Source organism: Meles meles, chromosome 5, assembly GCF_922984935.1.
Source record: "Meles meles chromosome 5, mMelMel3.1 paternal haplotype, whole genome shotgun sequence".
NCBI lineage: Eukaryota > Metazoa > Chordata > Mammalia > Carnivora > Mustelidae > Meles > Meles meles.
Window position 1 is genome coordinate 51,308,941 of NC_060070.1, and position 22,873 is coordinate 51,331,813.

Genomic DNA, 22,873 nt, shown 5'->3' on the forward strand with positions numbered 1-22,873 from the left:
CACTTTTTTTTTTTTTTTTAATTAAGATTTTACTTATTTGAGAGAATGCACAAGCAGGGGGAGGAGCACAGGGAGAGGGACAAGCACGCTCCATGCTGAGCACCTTCTCTCTCCTCAACCTGGAGATCAAGACCCGAGCCAAAATCAAAAGTCGGTCGTTTAACCGACTGAGGCACCCAGGCACTACCTTCATATTTTAAAGAGACTGATATTTCAAATGGGTAACAGTGATTTCTGGAACGTTTATTTTATTTACAGTTCTGTTTTACTAGGAAATTGAGTAAAATATGTTTACTTTTCTCTTTCCCTCCAGATTAAATCTATTTAGCAGAGCAGTTGAAATGAACTATTTAGGGAGATTCTGGGTATATAATCTGTTCAGTAAATCCTCCATTTTAGTTTTATTCCTTAAACCTAATTGTTTTATTATATGTGTAATTTATTAAATTCACCAAATGCATACTTATCATCTACTGAGTGCCAGCCATGATTGTCAGCTTTTAGGCAATATTAATGACAAAAAAGACAAAATCTGGTACATACAGAGTTTATTATATAAATTGTGGGGGTGGGATACGGGCAGGAAATAAACAGTGAACATATGAGCAAATAAATATATGCAATCTGTTGATAAGTGATGGAAAAAATGGAAAAGAACAAATGGAAAAGATGGAAAAAGAACAAATACAGAGCTGAATAAAGAGGAACCAGAATTCTAGGTGGTAGTAGGGATTGAGTTGCAATTTTCAATGAACTGATCAGGTTAGGCTTCATTGAGAAGTGACAGAAATTTGAGAAAAATTTGGAGAAGGTCAAGTAATTAGCTATATGTGGGGAGAGTATTCAACCCAAAGGGAATAGCCAGTGCAGAGACCTGACATGAGGAACATTCCTTCTGTGTTGGGAGAATAGGGCGGGGGATTAGAGTGGCTGGAGCAGATTAAATAAAGGGTCTCAAGTAGTAAGTGAAATCAGAGAGATGATGAGACAAGATTATGCATGGCCATAGTAGCCTTGATCTGTAAAGGATTTGGTATTATTCTGAATGAAAGGAAGGTCATTGTAGTTTTGAGCACTGGAGTGATGTTGTAAGTGAACTTGCTTCTGAAGTTCACTACAGTCTTACTAGCAGAGGTGACATTTTAACTGGCCTTAAGAGAGTAGGAAAGAATGTGCCAAGTGAAGGAAGATAGAAATTTGCTTTGGCAGCCTTAATTTTAGAATATTTCTCATCGCCATACTTGGGAAAATAAATGTACTTTCAAACCAAGTCCTATATGCTACTTGATTTAAGGTTAAAACTATAATAATGTCATATAAGGAACTTATTCCTTTGTGACCTCTTAGATCTGTTTAACCATGCTCATTTTGAAATTGACGTTCTAGTTTAATAAAATTTAAGGAGTTTCTATAATCCAAGAGATATTTCCTTTTTACTCAAAAATCCAATTAGTCTATTAACAGTTTCTTTAGAAAGTGAATAATTGCCGTTTGCCTTTCTGCCATATAACTATAGATTAAATTGAACCATCTTGTGTATCTTATTAACTAAGATTTTTTATTTAAAAGGTTCTGCACTCAGTTGTGGGAAAAATGAATAAGACAGTATTTCTTTCCTTAGGGTATTTAAGATCTGGTAAGGGAGATAGACATTATGCAAATGGTATAGTAAAAGAAAATATGAATTCATTGGATCAGAGTCCTAGAACATCCTTCTCTCTACCTTTGTAAAAATTCTCTACCTGTTTGATCTGGTTGGGCCTACAAATTCAGCCTCCTCAGGTTAATTTCAACTTTTGAACCATACTTTTATTTTCTTCTCTAACTCCCTCTATCAGGTTTGTCCAGCAAGTTATTACTGGCGAATTCTACATTCTATTCTCTCTTGGTTATCTTTTAGTTATTGTTACACAAGTTTGTAATTTGTCTAAAATCAAGGACTTGGCTGGGATAGAGTCATAGAATAGATATTCAGTAGTTAAGTGGTAGCCAAGCATAACAAAAGGTAGTACAGAATTATAGTTTTAACTATAAATATATTTCAAATAATGTCTCTGCAAAGTTTGATTTGTAAAGCTGACTATAAAGTAGTTTTTTGAAAACTGCTTTTTCAGTTGACTCCTGAAATAAAAATTAAGATTTAAACCCATTTAGAAAGATTCAGGAAAAAAAAGGCAAAAAAGTGTTTAAGAGAGCAGCAACATTTCTCTTTCTCTTTACTTAAGTGTTTTTTTTGCTTAGGAAGTACTCTGTCAACTCCGATTTTCAAATGGTCTTTATAACGAATTTATTTTAAAAAATTTTGACATATATGCATGTACTTGATCATTAGAATAATTTTGACATTGTAATTATTTCTAGTAATCATATTTTTATACCTGAACAGTATTGAATGTCTTAAAAAATTGTCATTTTGAGAACTTTGTAAATTTCAGATGGAGGGAATTAACTATATCTTGGTAACACTGTTAACATTTGTGTCATTTGTCATCACTTAATTTCTTACAGATTAGACAGGTGAGTCTGAGATATCACGGATCTTTAGTGTTTGGATAAGATCCTTAGTATTAGATAAGTTCTCCTTTGACAAGACAATTGATGTCTATGGGTTTGTGTGATTCTTGATCTAAAATCAGTTTTGAACCAAAACACTAGAGGAAGTCTTTTACCAGAAGATTTCTGTGCATAAGGAAAAATGTATCAGGTTTGTTAGAAACAGTTAATCACTGTTATTGTGTAACCAGCTTAAGCCTAAATAAACTAATTTACAACTGTCAGAGCTTATCTCAGATATTCCCAGATGTTAAAAATAAATGGTAGCATAGAATTTATGTGCTAATAGCAAAGAGGTATATTCTGCTAGAATATAAAATAATTGATGTAGTAAAAGAACATGTAAATGTAATGTAATTATTCCTTGAAATGTAATGCAGAGCATTTTTCTGCATTTCTCTTCACAAGTCCCCAAGTTTTTTTTTCTTGCTTTTAAATATAGTGTGAGCCAAACACTTACTGTACATAAATAAAATTGTAAGTACTGAGATTTTTTATGTTATGCCAAGATACTTGTATTTCGTCAACTTTAGGACATAATTGCTGGACTCTAAATCTAGGTTAAGTAGTATTTTGTAGGTGAGTTTAAATTTCTTTGGGACTAAATTCAAGTGAGAAGCTGCAGTGCTTACTATGCAAAGTAGATGGCAGTCATGGTCAGAAAAAAAGCCTTATATTAAAAGTAATTTTAAAAAGTATATTAAAAGGAATCTATAAGTGAATAATGAGCCTGCAGATCAGTCAACATATATTTATTGAGCACCTTCTTTGTCTATGATTATCAGAATAGAAAATACATTCAAATAGAAAACATTTTGGGCGGAAGTCAGCACATCAGACTCTGGACAGAAGATAAACTTCAGTCATATCTTGAAATATGGTTAAAACGGATGAGTGGACAAAAAAGGCTAATAGGTTCTAGAGAAGGAATCATTATACAGGTGTTTGGCAAGATCCTCAGTTTAGTTACTTTTTAAAATGATGCAATGAATTATTCCCCTCTCTTCATTTGTGCATAGTTTTTTAAAACATCATTTGGCATGTCAAATTTAGTGTGTTCAAGAATTGCTGTTTGATGAAAAGTAGCAATTGCTGGATCCAGTTTTAACTGCTTTTGTTGCTAACTGATCTCATGGGGGCATTTTAAAGAAATAATATGTAAAATGTTTTTGGTTTTTTAAGAGTACTAGCCAGAGAGTAAAGAAGTCTAAATTTTAATCCTAGCTTCATGTTTTACTTAGTTTGTGACTTCAGTCACATAAACTGACTTTGCTTATTTGTAAAATTGGGATAATAGTGCCTGACTTAATTACCAATAAAACTCAGAGCCATAAACATTAGAAAGCATCTCTATTTTTACAACATTTGAGAAGTTGGAATATGTGAATGTTTAAAAGATGATAATTAAGAAAATTAATTTCTGTATTGTACTCATTTCCCCCCCTTTTCTCTTGGTAGCGGATACTTTGTTTTCACGGAAGCTGAATGGGAAATATAGGCTTGAACGACTTGTTCCAACAGCAGTATATCAGCACATGAAAATGCATAAACGAATTCTTGGACACTTGTCATCTGTGTACTGTGTAACTTTTGATCGAACTGGCAGACGGATATTTACTGTAAGTAATTTTTGAAGTATTATTTTAATTCATATATGGCATTGAAGAAACATAACTTATAGTTGAACTTGAAACAGAACTTTTGTATTTTTTTCTTCTAATGAAAAACTGGATATTCAGGTAATTTAGCTTACTATGATAAAAGATTTTACTTGAAAGTGGACTTGATTCAAGTTTGGAAAGTTCCTAAATGTTGTAGTACAGGTACAGCTATATGATGGTGCTATATTATGGGTAAGTGTGAGTCCCGGCATTATATCAAATATGCAGTTTAACATTTATAAAAATACCATATAATAATTTAAACTCCATACCAGGGGCTTTTCGAAAGTGTGTTAAGCAAATTAGAGGAGATTATTAAATGTTTTTTTTTATATTATCCTTAGCACCTCATTCTTCAGTATATTTGATGTTGTGTTTAAAGAGGCTCTTTGGGCTTATTTGCTTTTGTTTCTTTTAACCTGTTAAATGGAGAAAAGCAAAGCTTTTCAGCTTTAACTGAGAAAATTACTTTTGGAAATATTTCTGTTTATTTTTAGGTGATTAACTATTATATACACTAAGGTTAGTAGTTACTACACTCTTCGTGTACTTAAATGCTACCCTGTAAGCTGAAGGTATGCATTCATTCACAAAGTCCTTAATTTTCTTTGAAGTAAGAAACTGAGAAATGGAAGTTATAAAGAAAATTCCTATCTCTGTCTTTGGAGAGCAGCTGCAAATTTTACACAGTTGGGTACAATTACAGATTCCTCTTTTAAATAAATATGCTTGTAAACTGAGATTTATTTATATCTGCTTCCCTACCCATGTACCTAGTCACCTGTAAAATAGCATAAACAGCAGGATGTGGGAAAGGATTTCCATACATATCTTTTCCCTGGCTCTAATCCACTCAGGCATTTGCAGATCATTTCTTAGATTAGTATTCTCCTCTTTCACCTTTTCTTTTATCTCCATTGTTCTCTATGAAGCAAAATAAAAGTGAAATTTTCTGATAGGTCATGATTTTCAAAGTGGAGAACAGGCACCTGTATATTTGCTAAAGTGCTTGATATAGCTGTAATAGTAATTTGTTTTCAAATGGTAATGGAAAACTATATTTACCTTTTTCAAGCTCAGTATACCAATATTTAAATGCACTTCTTAAAGTAAATTTGGTATTTGTAATGTTCAAAAGAATCTTTCAAAAATTGTAATAAACTGAAATAACAAGAAAAAAGCATCATATTGTGTGTGTACTTCATTTTGGTGAAGATACAGTTATGCCATTGCATTGAGGTTATAAAAATATATGACTTAATTTTTTATGTTAGTGAAGTATCTTGTGGGGATTCTTTAAGAATGATAGGATGGTAAGTATTTATTTCTTGTACTTTATGAAGGATTATGTGTTTTGATTTGAATTAGATAAAAAAATCTAGAATTTTTTTGAGGGAAGATGCAGTGAAATAATGTACTGTTGCTATCTCCTGAGTTTAGTAGAGTGGTAGGTAAGGAGCTGGAAGAGCAGCACTTTGAACCAAGGGATAGCAAACTACTCCTGTGGGTCAAAGCCAGCCTTCCACCTGTATTTGTAAATAAAATTTTATTCAAACAAAGGCATGCTTAGTTGTTTACATATGTATAGCCTACATTTGCTTTTGCGCTACCAAATGGCAGAGTTGAATAATGACAAAGGTTGGCACATTTGAGTATTTATGACTGCAAAGCTGAAGATAATTATTGGCCCTGTATAGAAAAAAATCTGCATGCAGCCCCTGTGCTAGACATTTAATTCCTACTTTTAGGAGCATTTAATCTGGGGAGAAGGAATGACATGTGAAGAAGCTGTTTTCTGAATATTTTTCTTTAGTTGAAGACACTTTTAAAAGGGAAGAAAATTATCTCCATATTATTTTATAGGAGTCTTAACAGAGTCTAAAATTGATTTTTTTATATGTGATATAATTTACTAATTGGGCCAAACTTAAATTATTATTTAAACAAACAAAAATTATATACTGCTGATGTGCAGTTGTAGATTCCAAAATGCTACCATATGATAAGAAATGCATAGATAGGAAAGGTACGGTTATTTAAAATTTCCTTGTATTTTTATGGTTATCTCAGGTGGCAGTGGGATGACTGTGTTCACTGTTCTGTTAACTTCATAAAGTGGGATGGCTGCTGGGTGTTCCCTCATTCCACTGGAAACACACTAGCACTGACTAATGTTTTGAAAATTGGTGTTGAAAACTGATGAGATAAAGCTTTAGGATAGTAGGTCATGAATAACTAATGAGCGATTCCTATGAGAGAGCCCATTGTTATTTATTGGAATAACAGTTCAGTAATAGATCAGCCAGTTTTTACTTTTTATCTATTTGGTATCTGAAGACCTTACACATTCCGTAAGTTCTCATGTAGATGTTTTTGCAAGTTTTTTTTCCAAGGGACAGATTATCTTGAGACCTTTCTGAGTGACAGTTAGAGGCAGTATGGATAGTACTGTGTTTAAGACCATCAGCTTTGGCATTGAATGGCTCTTAGTTTAGTTTACAGCTTAATCACTTCCTAGCAGTACAATTTGGACACATTATCTCACCACTGTAATCTCTAGTTTTTTCATCTCTAAAAAAGAGAGGGAGAAGGGCAATAATAATAATAATACCAACTCCACAAGATATTTGTATGACTACATGAATGGAATAATGCATGTGATTAGTAAAGATCAAGATCTACAGTAAGAAGTCATTGTTTTGCCTCCTGCTGTTGATTTTATAGATAGATTTAAATAAATTTTATCCATTTTGTTTCTTAATTAAAATCTTATTTACAAATTCTGTACAGGATCTAAAATGAAGTCATTTGTAATTGATAAGTGAAATTCTGTATTAGGACAATGTACAAATATTTCATACTAGAATTTTTTAATGGTTTTTTTTTTTTTTTTTTTTTTTTTTTGCAGTACAATAATGAGAAGAACCCAGGGAGGGAGATAGCATAATTACTGAGTCAGATTTGCTTCCTAATTCTTAGTTTTTAAATTTGTTTTACTTGGTTTTAGAATCACCGCCTCAAATAATATTTACCAAAGAAAAACAGAGTTAATGAATTCTCTCAGGAGGAAGCCATTCACTCATAATACAAAAAAGTATGTTGAGGGCCATATAAAAAGATCCCCCACCCTTTTTTATAGATTTATTTATTTCAAGAGAGAGAAAGTGAGTGAGTGGAGGGAGGGGCAGAGGAAGAGAGAGAATTACATACAGGCTCCCCACCAAGTGCAGAACCTGACATAGGTTTCAGTCCCACAACCCTGAGATTGTGGGATTTCTGTCCAAGTAGAAATCAAGAATCAGATGCCCAACTGACTGAGCCACCCAGGCACCACCACCCCTTTACAGAGGAAAAAAAACACCAAATGTATCTTTATTTTCAAATTAAAGCAAAAGAACATAAAATATTTCCATAAATGCCCTGAGTTATAACCAGTCTTCTAGATGCTTAGGTTCTAGAAATGAAAGTATCTATCCCTGGAGAGTTTACAGATTGTCAATAGACAATATTGATAAAATTGATAAGTTTGAATGGAGCTATATAAGATACTGAAATATCATAGGAGGAGAAATACTTCAGAAATGAAGTAGGAGATGGTAAGGGAAATTTCACCTCAGCTAAATTTAGCTGAATATTGCAGACCAGGGAAAGGCATTTATAAACCTTAGAAGAATATAACATGTAGTTGTATATTAACTGGATATGGCAAAGAATAAATGTGGATTATCATTAAGCAAGAACTAGAGTTATTAGTGGGGGACACAATGATCAAGATCCTTTTGGTAGTGTATGAAGGGGAGTGGGTTTCTTTCCTGAAGGCAATGGAGAGAAAATGACAGATTTAGAAGAGTGAGTATAATTTCTCTTTTTAACAATCCCTTTGGCATTATTATAAAGGATGGATTGAAACTAAACCTATATATAGAGGAATTGGTGAAAAGGTTCTGTCAGAATTGGTGAAAGTGTTCTGACAGAACAGTGAAAAGGTTCTATTCAAGCCATGATGAAAGAAATCATCATTTGAACAGAGTCATGGTGAAAGTAGGGATGGGACTAGTGGATTAAAAATAGAATCTAGGATTTGAGAGTTTCATTTGAATCTAGGGAAGAATTGAGAGAGGAGAGTATAGGATCACATGTTTTTAACTTGTGTGAATGGTTAGAAAGTCTATCATTAACTATGGTAGGGATTTAAATAAAGAAATTTGTGACGGTGGACATGTTAAATTTGAGATGGTTGTGTGTATTGCCAAATAGAAATATTCAAGAGTCATTGAAAGCTCGGGAAAAAATTAAGGCTAGAAGATTCAGTTTGGGAATCATTGAACATGGTGATTGATTATACTACCTCATATATGTGTGTGACTAACTTTTAAAACAGCTGAAAGATAAGGAGAGGAGTCAGTAATTGAGACTGAGAGCTGCTTAAGAGGCCAGAGAAAAATAAAAGAAGTGGTGTCTTAAAAGACAAAGGATTAGGGATGCCTGGGTGGCTCAGTCTGTTAAGCGGCTGCCTTTGGCTCAGGTTCAGGTCATGATCCTGGGGTCCTGGGATGGAGCCCTGCATCAGGCTCCCTGTTCAGCAGGGAGTCTGCCTTTATCCCTCTGCCTGCTGCTCTGCCTGCTTGTGCTTTCTCTCCATCTCTCTAATAAATAAATAAAATCTTGAAAGAAGATGAAGGATTAGTATTTTATAAAAGATGTAAACCTAAAGTAAATGAGAACTGAAAGGCATTTTTTGGACTTGTCAAGGTTATTAATGACGTTGGCAAAATTTTATTTTAATATTAGGGATAGGAGATTACAGTGCATGGAGGAGGAATTGAAAAATGGAGGAGACTTAATGCAGACTGCTCTTCCAAAAAGCTTGACAATTTTTAGGAAAAAAAAAAAAGACTTAACTGAAAATAGAGTACTGTTATTGAACTTCATATTTCTGTTATATTGTATCTTTCTTTTATGTTGCAGTGAATTTGTTTAGATGTCTCTCTCTTAAGTTGTGAACTTCTTATTAGCAAAGACTTTTCTCTTGAACCTATTTAGATCTATAATGCCTCAAAAGTATCTAGTGCATACATTAGGTGTAGAACAAATGATGAATGAATCAACCAGTCAGTTAGAGAGATAAAAATGAACAATGTTCTCTTTTGCAAGAACCTTGGACTTTATTAGGGGAGATGTACACATATGTCTGTAAGACAAATTCCCTTCTTGTATGGTTCTTTACATGGATCTTTTTTTGTGCTTCAAACTTGCAAAGTCCATTTATGGTTTGGAGCCTTTGTAGTAGCTATTCCCTTTGCATGAAATTATGTTTTCCAAAATATGCCCCTGACTAACTCCTTTATTAAGAAAGTTGAAGGAAAAATCTGTTGAAGGAAAAATCTCTTGGAGAGTTTTTCCTAACTACCTTCCCTCTCTGTAGTCTACCATTCATTGTTTATCCCATTTTGGCACTTTACTGTATTTTTCTTATAATATGTATCACTGTGTAAAATTATTATTTTTAAGATCTGGGTTTTGTGAGAGACCGCGCTAGGGGCGGTGATGCACTGGGTGACTCTGCCTCACTGAGGAGAGTAATTAAATATGGGCAGAGAAACTCCTAAGAAGCCAAGAGGCAGAATGTCATCACACGCATCCTTTGTGCAAACTCACCGGGAGGAGCACAAGAAGAAGCACCCAGATGCTTCAGTTAGCTACTCAGTTTTCTAAGAAGTGCTCAAGGAGGTAGAAGACTGTGTCTGCCAAGCGGAAAGAAAAATTAGAAGACATGGCAAAGGTGGATAGGGTACACTGTAAAAGAGAACTGAAAACTTAGATCTTTCCTAAAGGGGAAAAAAGATGTTCAAGGATCTCAGTGCACCCAAGAGGCCTCCTTTAGCCTTTTTCTTGCTTTGTTCTGAGTATCACCCCCAAAATCAAAGGAGAACATCCTGGCCTATCCATCGGTGATGTTTCAAAGAAACTGGGAGACACATGGAACAGCACTGCTGTGGATGACAAGCAGACTTAAGAAAGAAGGCTTTTAAGCTGAAGGAAAAATACAAAGAGGGTATTGCTGTGTACTGAACTAAAGGAAAGCCTGATGCAGGGGCGTGGTGGGAAGGAGCCATCAAGGCTGGGGTGGGGGAGGAGCGTAAAAAGGTTGACGAGTGGGGAGGGTTTTTTTTTTCTTATCTATTAAACATTTAACACAACTCATTCCTTAAAAAAAAAAAAAAAAAACTGAAAATTGAAATGTAGGCTATGTAAAATTTGTTTTTAAACTGTCTTTTGTCCTTTTTTGTATAGTTTACACACTATCAAATGTATGGTCCTGTCCTGGTGGTATTTTCAGTAACCACTAACTTTTCCTAGTATAGTATGAGGATTGTTAATTGACATGGAAATTGAAAGCAGGTTCTTGTTTGTGCACAGCAGAAACTAGTTTTGTGTGGGGGTGGTAGTTTTGTCATCTTCAGTTGTCTTCAGGGCAGCTAATAGGAAATAATTGTTTTATTAATGGAATACCTCTCTGTAATTGCAAAAGAAAAAAGCTGCACCTGTACTGTTCACATTGTGAATGCTTCTGAATAAATCTAATTTTTTAATTAAAGTAAGATAGAATTAGGGTTTTGTTCTCAGTAAGTTTCATTAGGCTAGACAGGGACCTTAACTGACTAAAATAGGAACCCAAGAATCTATACTGATTAAGCAAGTAAGTGAATAAATAAGTAGAAAGGAGGAAAAACTACTGTTGAATATCAACTGATAATTGTAGAAAGATTGATAATTTGGCAACCATTGTAGTGGTGATTGATTCATTTGTATGTCATCAGTGGAGGCTAAGACTGGTAGAAGATCTTATTTAAAGATCTTGGCCTAGGGGCGCCTGGGTGGCTCAGTGGGTTAAGATCTTGGCCTAATCTTGCAGTATGTTCCTACAAGGTATTAATTAAAAGGGGCAAACTTCAGCTTTACAGGGGAGAAATCTTGGAAACAACATGATAAAACTAACTTCACATGGGCACCTGGGTGGCTCAGTGGGTTGAGCCTCTCTGCCTTCGGCTCAGGTCATGATCTCAAGGTCCTGGGATCGAGTACCGCATCGGGCTCTCTGCTTAGCAGGGAGCCTGCTTCCTCCTCTCTCTTTCTCTCTCTCTCTCTCTGCCTGCCTCTCTGCCTACTTGTGATCTCTCTCTGTCAAAAAATTAACTTCACTAGTGGTGAAATGAGTTGACATTGTATGTCCCCTCAAGTGGTGCACTGAGAAGTCTGTCTGGTGGGATTCCTACCTAGACAGTATGACTTCTGGTCATGAAGAAATAGTAAAAAGACTGAGACTTGGGGTCATCCTACAAATTCCTGAGGGCAAAAAATTGAAAACTTGAGGAAATATTCCAGATTGAAGGAGACTGAAGAGATAATTTAACTAAAATGTAACATGTGTTGCTATATAGGATCCTGGGGCAAAAAGCTGACAGAATTTGAATGCAATCTGTGGATTGGGTAGCAGTTATATCAGTATGGATTTCCCAATTTATGTAGATGATATTCTTTTTTGGGGGAGAAATACACACTGGGATATTTAGAAGTGATGGGGCCTCATGTCTGCAGCCTGCTCTTAAATAATACATAAAAAAATTAATGATAATGGGTGTGTGTATGTGTTATATGGAGAGAAAGGAAGGGAAGAAAGGTGGTGATGGAGTAAATGCAATGAAATTGTTAATAGTTGATTAATCTGGGTCATGGAGATATGGAAGACATTGGTACTCTTCTTGAAACTCTGTAAGTTTGACATTAAAAATTATTGTTTTAAAAAGTGCTGTGGGGGGCACCTGGATGGCTCAGTTGGTTAAGCATCTGCCTTCGGCTCCAGTTGGGATCCTGGGATCCTGGGATCCTGGGATTGAGCCCTGCATCAGGCTCCCTGGGAGCCTGCTTCTCCTTTTGCCCGCCCTTCTCCCTGCTTGTGCATGTGCGCTGTCTCTGTCTCTGTAAAATAAATAAAAATCTTTTAAAAAGTGCATGAGAAGTAGAGTGAATATTCAGTAAGTTTGATTATAATGAAAAGGAGAGCAAGAGTATAGTAATTTATAAGAAGATAAATTTATGAAAAACTGTGGGTCAAGGGGAAGGAGCTAGAACAGACTTTTGATACACAACGGTCTTTTAAGGAGGATAGATAGAATAAGTAGATGAAGATGGGATGTATAATGAACAGTTTATTTTGACCTATTTAGAAAGATAGTTAATTAGATTCACAGTGAACATATTCTGCTTTTCATTGTGAAATATTTTAGCTAATAAGAGTCTTGGTTAGGGAACAGAACTGGGTCCTAGAGGTACTCGATAAACCCTGGTAGCAGGGAAAGAGTGATGAATAAGGAACTGGTTAGCTTTAGCCTCCCAAATAGAGAGAGTGTTCATAGATTTGCAATGCTACAGATTAAGTATGCATATCCTCTTTTTCTATAATAGTACTTGATATCCTGGGAGCAGGATTGGAGCAAGTGTAATTACTTTGATACAGGTGGATAAGAGTGAGAAAATCGGGCATGTGTTGAAATGATTAACACTGAAGTTTAGGATAATTTGTATGGAAAATGAAACAGGTCTGATAGGTAAGAAAGAAAATCAATGGCATCTTTTTGGAAACAAACAAACAAACACTGAACTAAATTTAAATTATAAGCACTTTTTGCTGCTTGAAGAGCAAGCTGCTTTTTAGCCATAATAAGAAAATGACACATACATGATGTTTTTAACATTTAATTCGGTTTGTTTTAAAGACATCAAGAGTGAAATCTGACTCAAATCTGTGTAGTAGTAGCAAGAAAAATTAGAATTCTGGTTGATTTCTGTCAAGTAATGCCAGATCTCCAAGATACCATGTTTAAATATCACATAATTTCTTTTTTTATTTCAAAGTAGTAATCTTTGGTTGGTCTGCCCAGTTGATGCTTCTCTTTTAGCAGGGAAAGATTTATTGATCTTTTTGCTTTTGAGGTCATCTGTTTAGGAGTAACCTGTTGTACTGTTCCCAAATGTATGTATGCGGTTTTCTACTTGAATAAGTCAGCCATTCTTTAGCAGTTACTATTCCACCCTGTATTTTCTTCATCACTGAATAGTTCATACAGTTGTCACTTCTCGTTATCTAGCTTTAATTCAAATAAGCAAATACATAATTACAAAAATAAGTAATTCATTTAAGCCTTTAAAACTTGCCTTCCAGAAACTTAAATTTGAGGAAGGTAGATTTTAGGTTCTGCTTTAGTTTCTGCACAGAATTTAAGTGATTCAAAGCCCTGTTACTGAAATATTTCATAAAGTCTTTATAACATTAGGTAGGACAGTTTTTTCCTAGATTTTAAGGAAAATTTTAATGCTTAAGTCCATGAGAAAATAGAGAACCATGTCACAGAGACCTGTGGAATTCTTCTTTACCAGAATACAAAAGTCGCATTGGTGGTTAGTGGTGAGCATAGCTGCCTTCCAGAATACAAAAGTCAAATATGTACCAGACATTGCCTAGGTTTTATTTATGGAAAATGTCCTTATTTGTTTTTATCTATCTATAGTGTACCTCTTATACTTTTTATTTTGGTCAAACTTTGAAGTTTCCAAGAGGGATTCACAAAATACGGTTTATTGCTCTAGATTAAAAAAAAAAATAAGAAGAATTAACCCACAGTGAAAGAGATCCTATTGCATGCTGGAAGGAAAGGTCTTTTGCTGCCACTATCTCCATAGTCCACTTAATACTTAAAATTTTAAGAAAAAGGGAGAGAAAGAGAAAAAAAATTGATATTTTTTAATTTTATTTTTTCACTGTTCCAAGATTTATTATTTATGCACCACACCCAGTGCTCCATGCAATAATAACATGCATGCTTTCCTTAATATTCACCACCAGGCTTACCCATCCCCCCATCCATTTCTCCTCCCAGACCTTCAGTTTTTCAGAGTCCACAGTCTCTCATGCTTCATCTCCCTCTCCAGTTTGCCCTATTCACTTTTCCTTTCCTTCTCCTAATGTCCTCCATCTTATTCTTTATGCTCCACAAGTAAGTGAAACCATATGATAATTGACTTTCCCTGCTTGACTTATTTCTCTCTGCATAATCTCCTCTAGTTCTCTACATGTAGATACAAAAGTTGGATATTCATCCTTTCTGATGGCTGCATAATATTCCATTGTATATATGGACCATATCTTCTTTATCTATTTGTCTTTGTTGGAGAGGATATGGAGAAAGGGGAACCCTCTTACAGTGTTGGTGGGAATGCAGGATGGTGTAGCCACTTTGGAAAACAGTGTGGAGATACCTCAAAAAATTAAAAATAGAGCTACCCTATGACCCTGCAATTTGTACTACTGGGTATTGACCCCAAAGATACAGATGCAGTGAAAGAAGGGCCATCTGTACCCCAGTGTTATAGTAGCAATGGCCATAATTGCCAAACGGTGGAGAGAGCCAAGATGCTCTTAACAGGATGGAAAAAACAGTGATTCTTAAATGTAGTGTCTGATTCTATTTTCTTCCTTTGTCCTAAGTGACAGAGCACATTGATTATTAGAAAGGCACACCTTCTTAAGGTGTGGCAGTGGAATAAACAAATTTATAGTGTATCTCAAGCTAAATTCTTATGTTTTGGCAAGTCTAAGTTTTGTTGAAGTCCCATTCTTTCTTACCAGGCATTTTCATAAATAATACCTACACTGCTGTTTTTTTCAAAATAAAGATAAGATAATTGTTTTTCTTTCTTTGGCTTTATCCTTGCATTGACAATGACGTCTTCACATTAAAAAAAAAAAAAAATCTAAAAAAAAAATCACTAAAAATTTGGTGTGACATTTTTTTTTTAATTTTATTTATTTTAAAGATTTTATTTATTTGACAGATAGAGATCACAAGTAGGGAGAGAGGCAGGCAGAGAGAGAGAGGAGGAAGCAGGCTCCCTGCCAAGCAGAGAGCCCGATGTGGGGCTCAATCCCAGGACCCTGGGATCATGACCTGAGCTGAAGGCAGAGGCTTTAACCCACTGAGCCACCCAGGCTCCCCTGGTGTGACATTTTATTTGGGGATTTAAGTAAGCTAGAGCTACACATTCTTTTCGTTGTGATTTTTTTTTTCCAGACTTTTTTATGCAAGTTGGACTTGGACAAATAATAACATATTAATGAGCACATGTTCACAATAATTATGACAAGTTTACATTATTGAAGAATTAAACTAGTGATACACTGCTGTCTTATGTTTGGATGGTGTTAAACACTAGTGTAATATTTAAATTTGATTTAGCATTTTCAGTTTTGCACCAAGCTCATAGGTTTCTTCAAACTTAATGGTGGCTTAAAAATATTACAGTAACCAAGTCTTACCTGCCTAAAATTTTTCTTTAGCTTACTGGGTTAAATCCAAACTCTTTAACAGGTGTCTAAAACCCTCTGTCAGTCTTCCTCAGATAAAACCCTTCCAGCTTAATTTCTTGTTATTTCCACTTATACTTTGTACTCCTAGCTTTTGTCACTTTGCTAGTCCCCAGTCCCTAAGAGCAATATTTAGATGTTATTGAAGAGAAATGACTACTCTGTTCTCCCCCTGGAGCTTTGCTGAAAAAACTTGTCAGTTGAGGTTTTTCTAAAATATCCTATCTGATTTTAGCAGAACTTTCACTTTTGCTCACAGATTTTTTTCCTTTTTTCTTATTGCTGTTATCCCACTTCATTTCCAAACTTTATTCACTTTTTTTGGCTACTTTTGTTTTCCCCTTTTCCCATTTTAGGAAATAATCCTCAGATATTTGTTTTATTCATATAATTTCTTTCCTCTTTACTTTAAAATTGTTATTTCTACCATACCTCTTTCTCCTTTATACATCTTAGAAGCCTATGTATTCCTCCTAGCAAGGCCAAACCCCATGTCTATGTTGTTTATCTTGTCCCTTTCACCATTTACATAACACTGGTTTTATTGTGGTGTCCATAACACTTTTTTAAAATCTTGATTGAAAGACTATAACGTCCTACTCTTTGATTTATTATTGGCCTTACTTACATTTGAGGTAGGCTTGGGAAAGAAAGTGCATCTTTTCAGATTCTGCTCTACATTTTGTCTTTTTTTTTTTAAGAATTATTTCATCAGTTTTTAATAATCCTTCCACATTCAATTTAAACACGTGGATAGTGCTCTAAAAATGTTTTCCCAGTAAATTTAATTTTCTTGTGCAGTCCTCTTTAGTCAATTATACTATATTTATATTTCTGATAGTCATTTTAAAAGAACTTAGTTGAATCTGTCAGATCATCTTTAGTTTCACATTCCCATAAAAATAAATTTGTGATCGTAAGTAACTGTTGCATGAAATAGAAATCGTCAAAGGATGCTTTTGAGTTCTGTTTGAAATTCTGCCAGGAGCTCAGGGGAGTAGGAGTAAGGGTGGGGACACGTATTACTTTATAGGTCATAGAAGAGAACAGTGAAGAGAAATTTCCCTAAAAGGTCAAAGATTTCTCTCCTGCAGTTGAATGGAAGAAAGGTCAGTTGGAATAATGCACAGTTGGGGAAAATGTGCATAGTGTTGTTTTATTTTAGTACTTGGCTAGAGAAAAAATATACTAAACTATATTAAATTGGTGAGATTACTAAGTAATAAAGTCAATACAAATATCATGGGACTTCTTGTTAGATTTTACTTAGTGAAAAGTCACTGAATGCTGATGTTAGAACACGGGTTGTTACTACTCTTCATTAAAAGCTGGCATTTTGGTCAAAAAGGTGTTGGTTTTTGTTGTTGTTGTTGTTAACATGAAAAATATGTGAAACACCGTCTGTAATAGAATATAAAGCAAATTCTTGTTCAAATACATAAGAACAAAATGAATTTTATCAGTATTGTGGAGCATGATGAGATGTCATGATTTTATTTTTTCATATATTCGACCAGTATTATCATATTTAAAATTTTATTTTTGTTGTGAATTTATGATTTATTTATTTATTTTAAGTAATCTCTATCCCCAACTTGGGGCCCAAACTCACAACCCCAGAATCAAGAGTCACATTCTCTACCGACTGAGCCATCCAGGCACCCCTGTTTTTTTTTTGTTTTGTTTTTGTTTTGTTTTTTTTAAATATTTATTTATCTGACAGACAGAGATCACAAGTAGGCAGGGGGGGGGAGCAGGTTCCCTGCTGAGCAGAGAACCCGATGCAGGGCTCTATCCCAGAACCCTGGGATCATGACCTGAGCCAAAGGCAGAGGCTTTAACCCACTGAGCCACCCAGGCGCCCCCAGGCACCCCTGTTTTTGTTGTGAATTTAGATCAGAGCCAAATATTGCCTTAATTTTTAGAAGGTAAAGTGAATAAATTGATTTAATTTGTGGAATTTAAGAAGGAGTTGAATAAATGAATTTAATAAGTAAATGCTTTAAGGTCTTTTTTTATTCATCACATGCCTAATACAATTCCTGTGTGCCAAGTGGTAGACTGACCAGCTTTCTGGAAGTCATGGCCTGCTGCAGTCCTTTTTCACTTTCTACAGGTAGCCACGATTATAATCCTCATCCCTTTAATTCTCCAAACAGCTTCCCCAAACAGCTATTGCGTCCATATCTTTTGCTCTTTCTCTTCTTCTGTAATAATTTCAGTTATATCACTCATTCTTTCCTACCTGTACTACTTCAGCAACTTTTAGATGGCCTTCGACTTCCTATCCTAATTCACACTTATGCCAACAGTATCTTTGGAAAACACAAATCTGATCCTGATACTGATTGTAATCTTAAGTGATCCCCATTATAAAACATCATTTATTGGTATACCATAAAAGGTCCTTCACATTCTTTCCCTAACTTCATCCTCATGCCTTTGCTTCACACTGTGTTAACATACAGACTACTTGCAATGCTCATATTCACATTTTCATGCCTTTGATCAAACTTTTCTAATTGTCATATGGAATGTTTTTGCTCTTTTTAAAATAGTAAGAATATTGCTAGAGTAAAAGTAAGAGCCACCAACAAAAGCAGTGGTAATAGTCCATAGCTATTATTGCCAGACACTGCGTCCTTACTTAACTCATTTTGTTTTGGCAGCAACCTTATGAGATAGGCATAAAAAAGGCTTTGGAGGCCTAGGAAACATGTCACTTCCTCAACATTAATCATGTAGAAAGTGGTCCTGACAGGTTATGTACTGAGACATTTGATCCTGCAATCTGTTCTCAAGGTTTCTACACTATATTGCCTCTTCATGCAGAAGACTGTCTAGGCATCACTGCTTCTGGATTCTTTTCCAGATCCAGATCCTGTTTCTCCACCTTTCAGGACAAACACACTGCTTCCTGGTTTGGATCTCTTCTGATTAATAGTATAGCACTTTGGACATGTTACTACATTGATACTCTTCTGCCTTGCTTCCTGAAAACAGGAATACTGTGTCTTAGCATCTCATCTTTGTATCTCTAGTGTTCAGCACATATTTAATCTCAAGGCAGATGAATAAATGAGTGCATGAGTAACTGAATTTTAAAGATAGAAGGAACCTTAGGGATCATCCAATTTAACAACTTTGTTTTATGGATAAAAAGCCTGAGATTAAATAAATGTGGTAAGAATACCATATTTTATTTTTTTTTAAATATTTATTTGACAGAGAGAAATCACAACTAGGCAGAGAGGCAGGCAGAGAGAGAGGAGGAAGCAGGCTCCCTGCGGAGCAGAGAGCCCGACGTGGGGCTCTATCCCAGGACCCTGGGATCATGACCTGAGCCGAAGGCAGAGGCTTTAACCGACCAAGCCACCCAGGCGCCCCAAGAATACCATATTTTCATGTAGATAATTTATCAGTTTTATCACTAGTCTTTAGTGGTTGATAATCCACTTGATTTGCTTCAAACCTCAGTCAGAAGCACATGAGTTAATTGAAAGTCTTCTAGGTAGTGTTGGCAGAATCTGATTTAGGATACACATGTTCTGTTAATACAGTGTGATCATTTATATGTTGTATCATTAGTATGAAGGCAATAACACATCTGTATCATTTTTTTCTTCTTCCTAATGTCAGATGTAAGAGTTTTTGTTTTGTTTTTAAGATTTAGATTGAAAGGTTGTAACATGCCACCCTTGAAACCTGTTGATAAGTTTGAATCTGGGAAATGGGTGTATGAGGCTAGTGACACTGTTCCCTACTTTGTGTATTTAAAACCTTTCAAATAATGAACAATGAAGAAATACTGAGAGTTTGGTAAAAGAGTATTAATTTAGAACTATAAAATGAATAAGGAAAATTAGTGAACGAAAAAATAATAGCGCCTAGAAGTTCTAATCTCTTTTCGATTATGTGAAATTGAAATGTTTATTTTATAGGTATTCATAGAAAACCTTTGTATCTTTTACAGTTTCTTTCTGAGCTTATGCTACTATAGCAGTGTAAACATATAATTTAGGTATTTTTATTGACTTCATACATATAAATTTTTTTTTTGAAAACTGGCTTTAGTGATTTTATATGTAATATATTTAGCTGAAGATCACTGATGGGAAATTCATATATATATTGTTTCTAGCTTCCTAGGAGAAAAAGCCCCAAATTAGCTTACTTTCCTTTCTGTATAACATAGTAACATAGGATTAGTCACTATTTTATATTACTTTCGTTCTATTATAATTTTGGTCTATTACTTCAGAAGTTCAGATTCTTTCACAAGATCCGGGATAGAGCTCATCATGGCTGCTGGATAGGGGGTCATAGGTAAACATTATTAACATCCTACTTCTCCTGTTAGATTGGTGGACACACATGCATTTTTTTTTATAAGTGAATAATTTAATAGCCTTGTATAGAAGAAAATTCCTGAAACAAGTATTTCACATTTTAGTATTCAAAAATGTAATTGTTGGGAAGTGGACATTGCAGATACAGTTTCTTATGTCTGTTTAGAATTTGAATAAAAATTTATAGAGTTAATTCCATTAATACACATTTTTATTTTAAGGGTTCTGATGACTGTCTTGTGAAAATCTGGGCAACAGATGATGGGAGATTATTAGCTACTTTAAGAGGACATGCTGCTGAAATATCAGACATGGCTGTAAACTATGAGAATACCATGATAGCAGCTGGAAGTTGTGATAAAATGATCCGAGTCTGGTGTCTTCGAACATGTGCACCATTGGCTGTTCTTCAGGGCCACAGTGCATCTATAACATCACTACAGGTAATTGTTTTAATCCCTGTAAATTCCTTTTGATTATAATTTAAATTTTAAGTAACTTTTGTAATCCCTTGTAATAAAGCCAAGTAAAATGAAGAAAGGAATATTTTTTCTTTCTTTATAAATACATGGACTTTTAAAAACATCGTAGTTAAGACCATCAATTCTGGATGTTTTCTAACTGTTTTTTATAGTTGCTATTTATTTGGTAAAAAGTGGGTTTATTTTTTGAATTATGTCACTCTTAAAAGATTTTTTTTTCTTCATTTGTTTTTCAGTTCTCTCCATTGTGCAGTGGCTCAAAGAGATATCTGTCTTCTACTGGGGCAGATGGCACTATTTGTTTTTGGCTGTGGGATGCTGGAACCCTTAAAATAAAGTCAGTTGCTCTCTTATTTCATAGAATAAATTGTTTAATTTAATGGTTAAAATTACAATAGTATAAAGTAGCGAATGATAGGAAATTTACTTATTCTCCTTGAGTAAGTAACAAAAATGCATTCACTGACCTGTTTGGTTTTCATGTCCCATCCCTCCCATCCTCGCTTTTTTTCATGCTTCAAAGAAAGTTTCTTTTGTTAACATGTAACATGTTTGTTTGTTGTTGTTTTTTCTTTGGTGGGGGGGGGGAGCTTCTTTTTGCTAGCCTTAACTATTTCCTTCAGAACATACTTGTTTTATTACCACTCCTTTCTGTATGTGACATAGTTTCATCTCAATAGCTCCTTCTGGTACTGAGAACATAATCTAAGCCTGTTCTTTAGAAGAATTGCAATTATTTCTGTCATTGCATCTATAAATTTTAGATTTTATTATAAATCTCAGGAAACTTAGGAAAACCAATTGATTACATTTTCAATAAATTCATTCAAGATAGTTAGATATGTCTTTCCCCCACCTCACAATAACATCTTGCTTTTGTGCTTTCTCTTGTTTTAATATCTCAGTTTATTAAAACAGGTTGGCTAAACATTATTATTTTTTGATTAAGGACAATGAGACAACAAAAGGTTAAAAAACTTTCCCATAGTTAAAACAGTTTTTTAAAAAATTGGTAAGGCCAGCATTAGAACAATACTTCCCTGTCTGTTGGTCCCATGCTGTCTATGCCATGCCACCTCCCTAATGGGTATAGTAGGGAGAAGAAGTGCTGTGTTTTGCCTCAGAGACAGTCAGTGAATGGAGAAGTGGTACATCCGGTTATGCAGTGTCGAAATGGTCATCTCTGTGTTCTCATGGTAGAATATCATTCAGATTAGAAGGTATAGCTCAGTAATTCTATCTGACTTCTGTTTATAAATTATCAACCCAAGTTGAGTAATTTGTGAATGTCTTTATTACTTCAAAACAGTAGCATTTATTTAAGCTTCGTGAATATTAACATTTCTGGAGAGTGCCTCTTATGGCAGGGCATTAGGAGGCCTTGGCAGCTAGAGTAACAAAACAAACTTCTTCATTTGAAAAAAGGATTCTGATCAAAGATGCGGTTCTTTGGAGAAAGCAGGTTGATTTCATTTTAGTTGCATTCTTAATATTTAAAGCGTTAAAGATTTTCTGTAGACATTTAGATAAAAGTTTAAATGTTTTACTGATGTGTATGGACAATAGCAATAGTTAATTGTTGTTTTCCCTTGAGTATTTTTTACCTCTTAATGGACCAGATTGGGATACCATTGTCTTTTCATGTTTTGTTTTCGTAGAGAAGAAAAACGTGACTAACAGTCTTCAAATTAGCATAGGAACAAAAATATTTTTACCAAATTAAACTCTGGGGGCACCTGGGTGGCTCAGTGGGTTAAGCCTCTGCCTTTGGCTCAGGTCATGATTTCAGGGTCCTGGGATCGAGTCCTGCATTGGGCTCTCTGCTTAGCAGGGCGTCTGCTTCCTCCTCTCTCTCTGCCTGCCTCTCTGCCTGCTTGTGATCTCTCTGTCAAATAAATAAATAAAATCTTAAAACAAAAACAAAATTAAACTCTGACTTTGTGCTTCTTGAGCATTACATTGCTAAGTACAATATTTATCTGGATTCTTGAGAAGTAATTATTCCATATAAATGATTAGTTTTCAGAACCTTTACATAGATTCACCCATTAACCAACTACCCTAACCACATTTTTAACATAAATATGTTTTTAAATGTAAAAGTAGGTAGAGAAGTATATATAATTTCCTGCTAGTATTTTCCTTAACAATTTATCATAGTTATAAATTTATAATAATTTTAATGGCTGCATTATGTTCCACTTAATTGTTATTCCATACTTTGCTTCATGATCTTCCTATGTTTGGACATACCAGTTTTTTCTAGTTATTTAGAGGTAGTATTCTTTCTATTTGTTATTATAATTGTCCTTAAAAGCTTTTAATCTAAAGTCACGCATAAAGGAGTAATTTTTTCCTACTTATAGGCTGTGGGACACCTATTTTCTTTTCCATTTTCACTCACGG

At 34.7% G+C, this 22,873-nt stretch overlaps 1 protein-coding gene and 1 pseudogene across 3 annotated transcripts in view; both read left to right on the forward strand.

Moving 5' to 3' along the window:
• Positions 1-22,873, forward strand: part of LOC123941429 (pleckstrin homology domain interacting protein) — a 133,258-nt gene that overhangs the window by 29,721 nt on the left and 80,664 nt on the right. For all 3 annotated transcript variants that reach the window (XM_046004559.1, XM_046004561.1, XM_046004560.1), the window contains exons 7-9: positions 4,012-4,172; positions 20,207-20,428; positions 20,704-20,804. In XM_046004559.1, coding sequence (XP_045860515.1) covers positions 4,012-4,172; positions 20,207-20,428; positions 20,704-20,804 — 484 coding nt within the window. The remainder of the gene's footprint in view (positions 1-4,011; positions 4,173-20,206; positions 20,429-20,703; positions 20,805-22,873) is intronic.
• LOC123941529 lies at positions 9,804-10,409 on the forward strand (annotated as a pseudogene).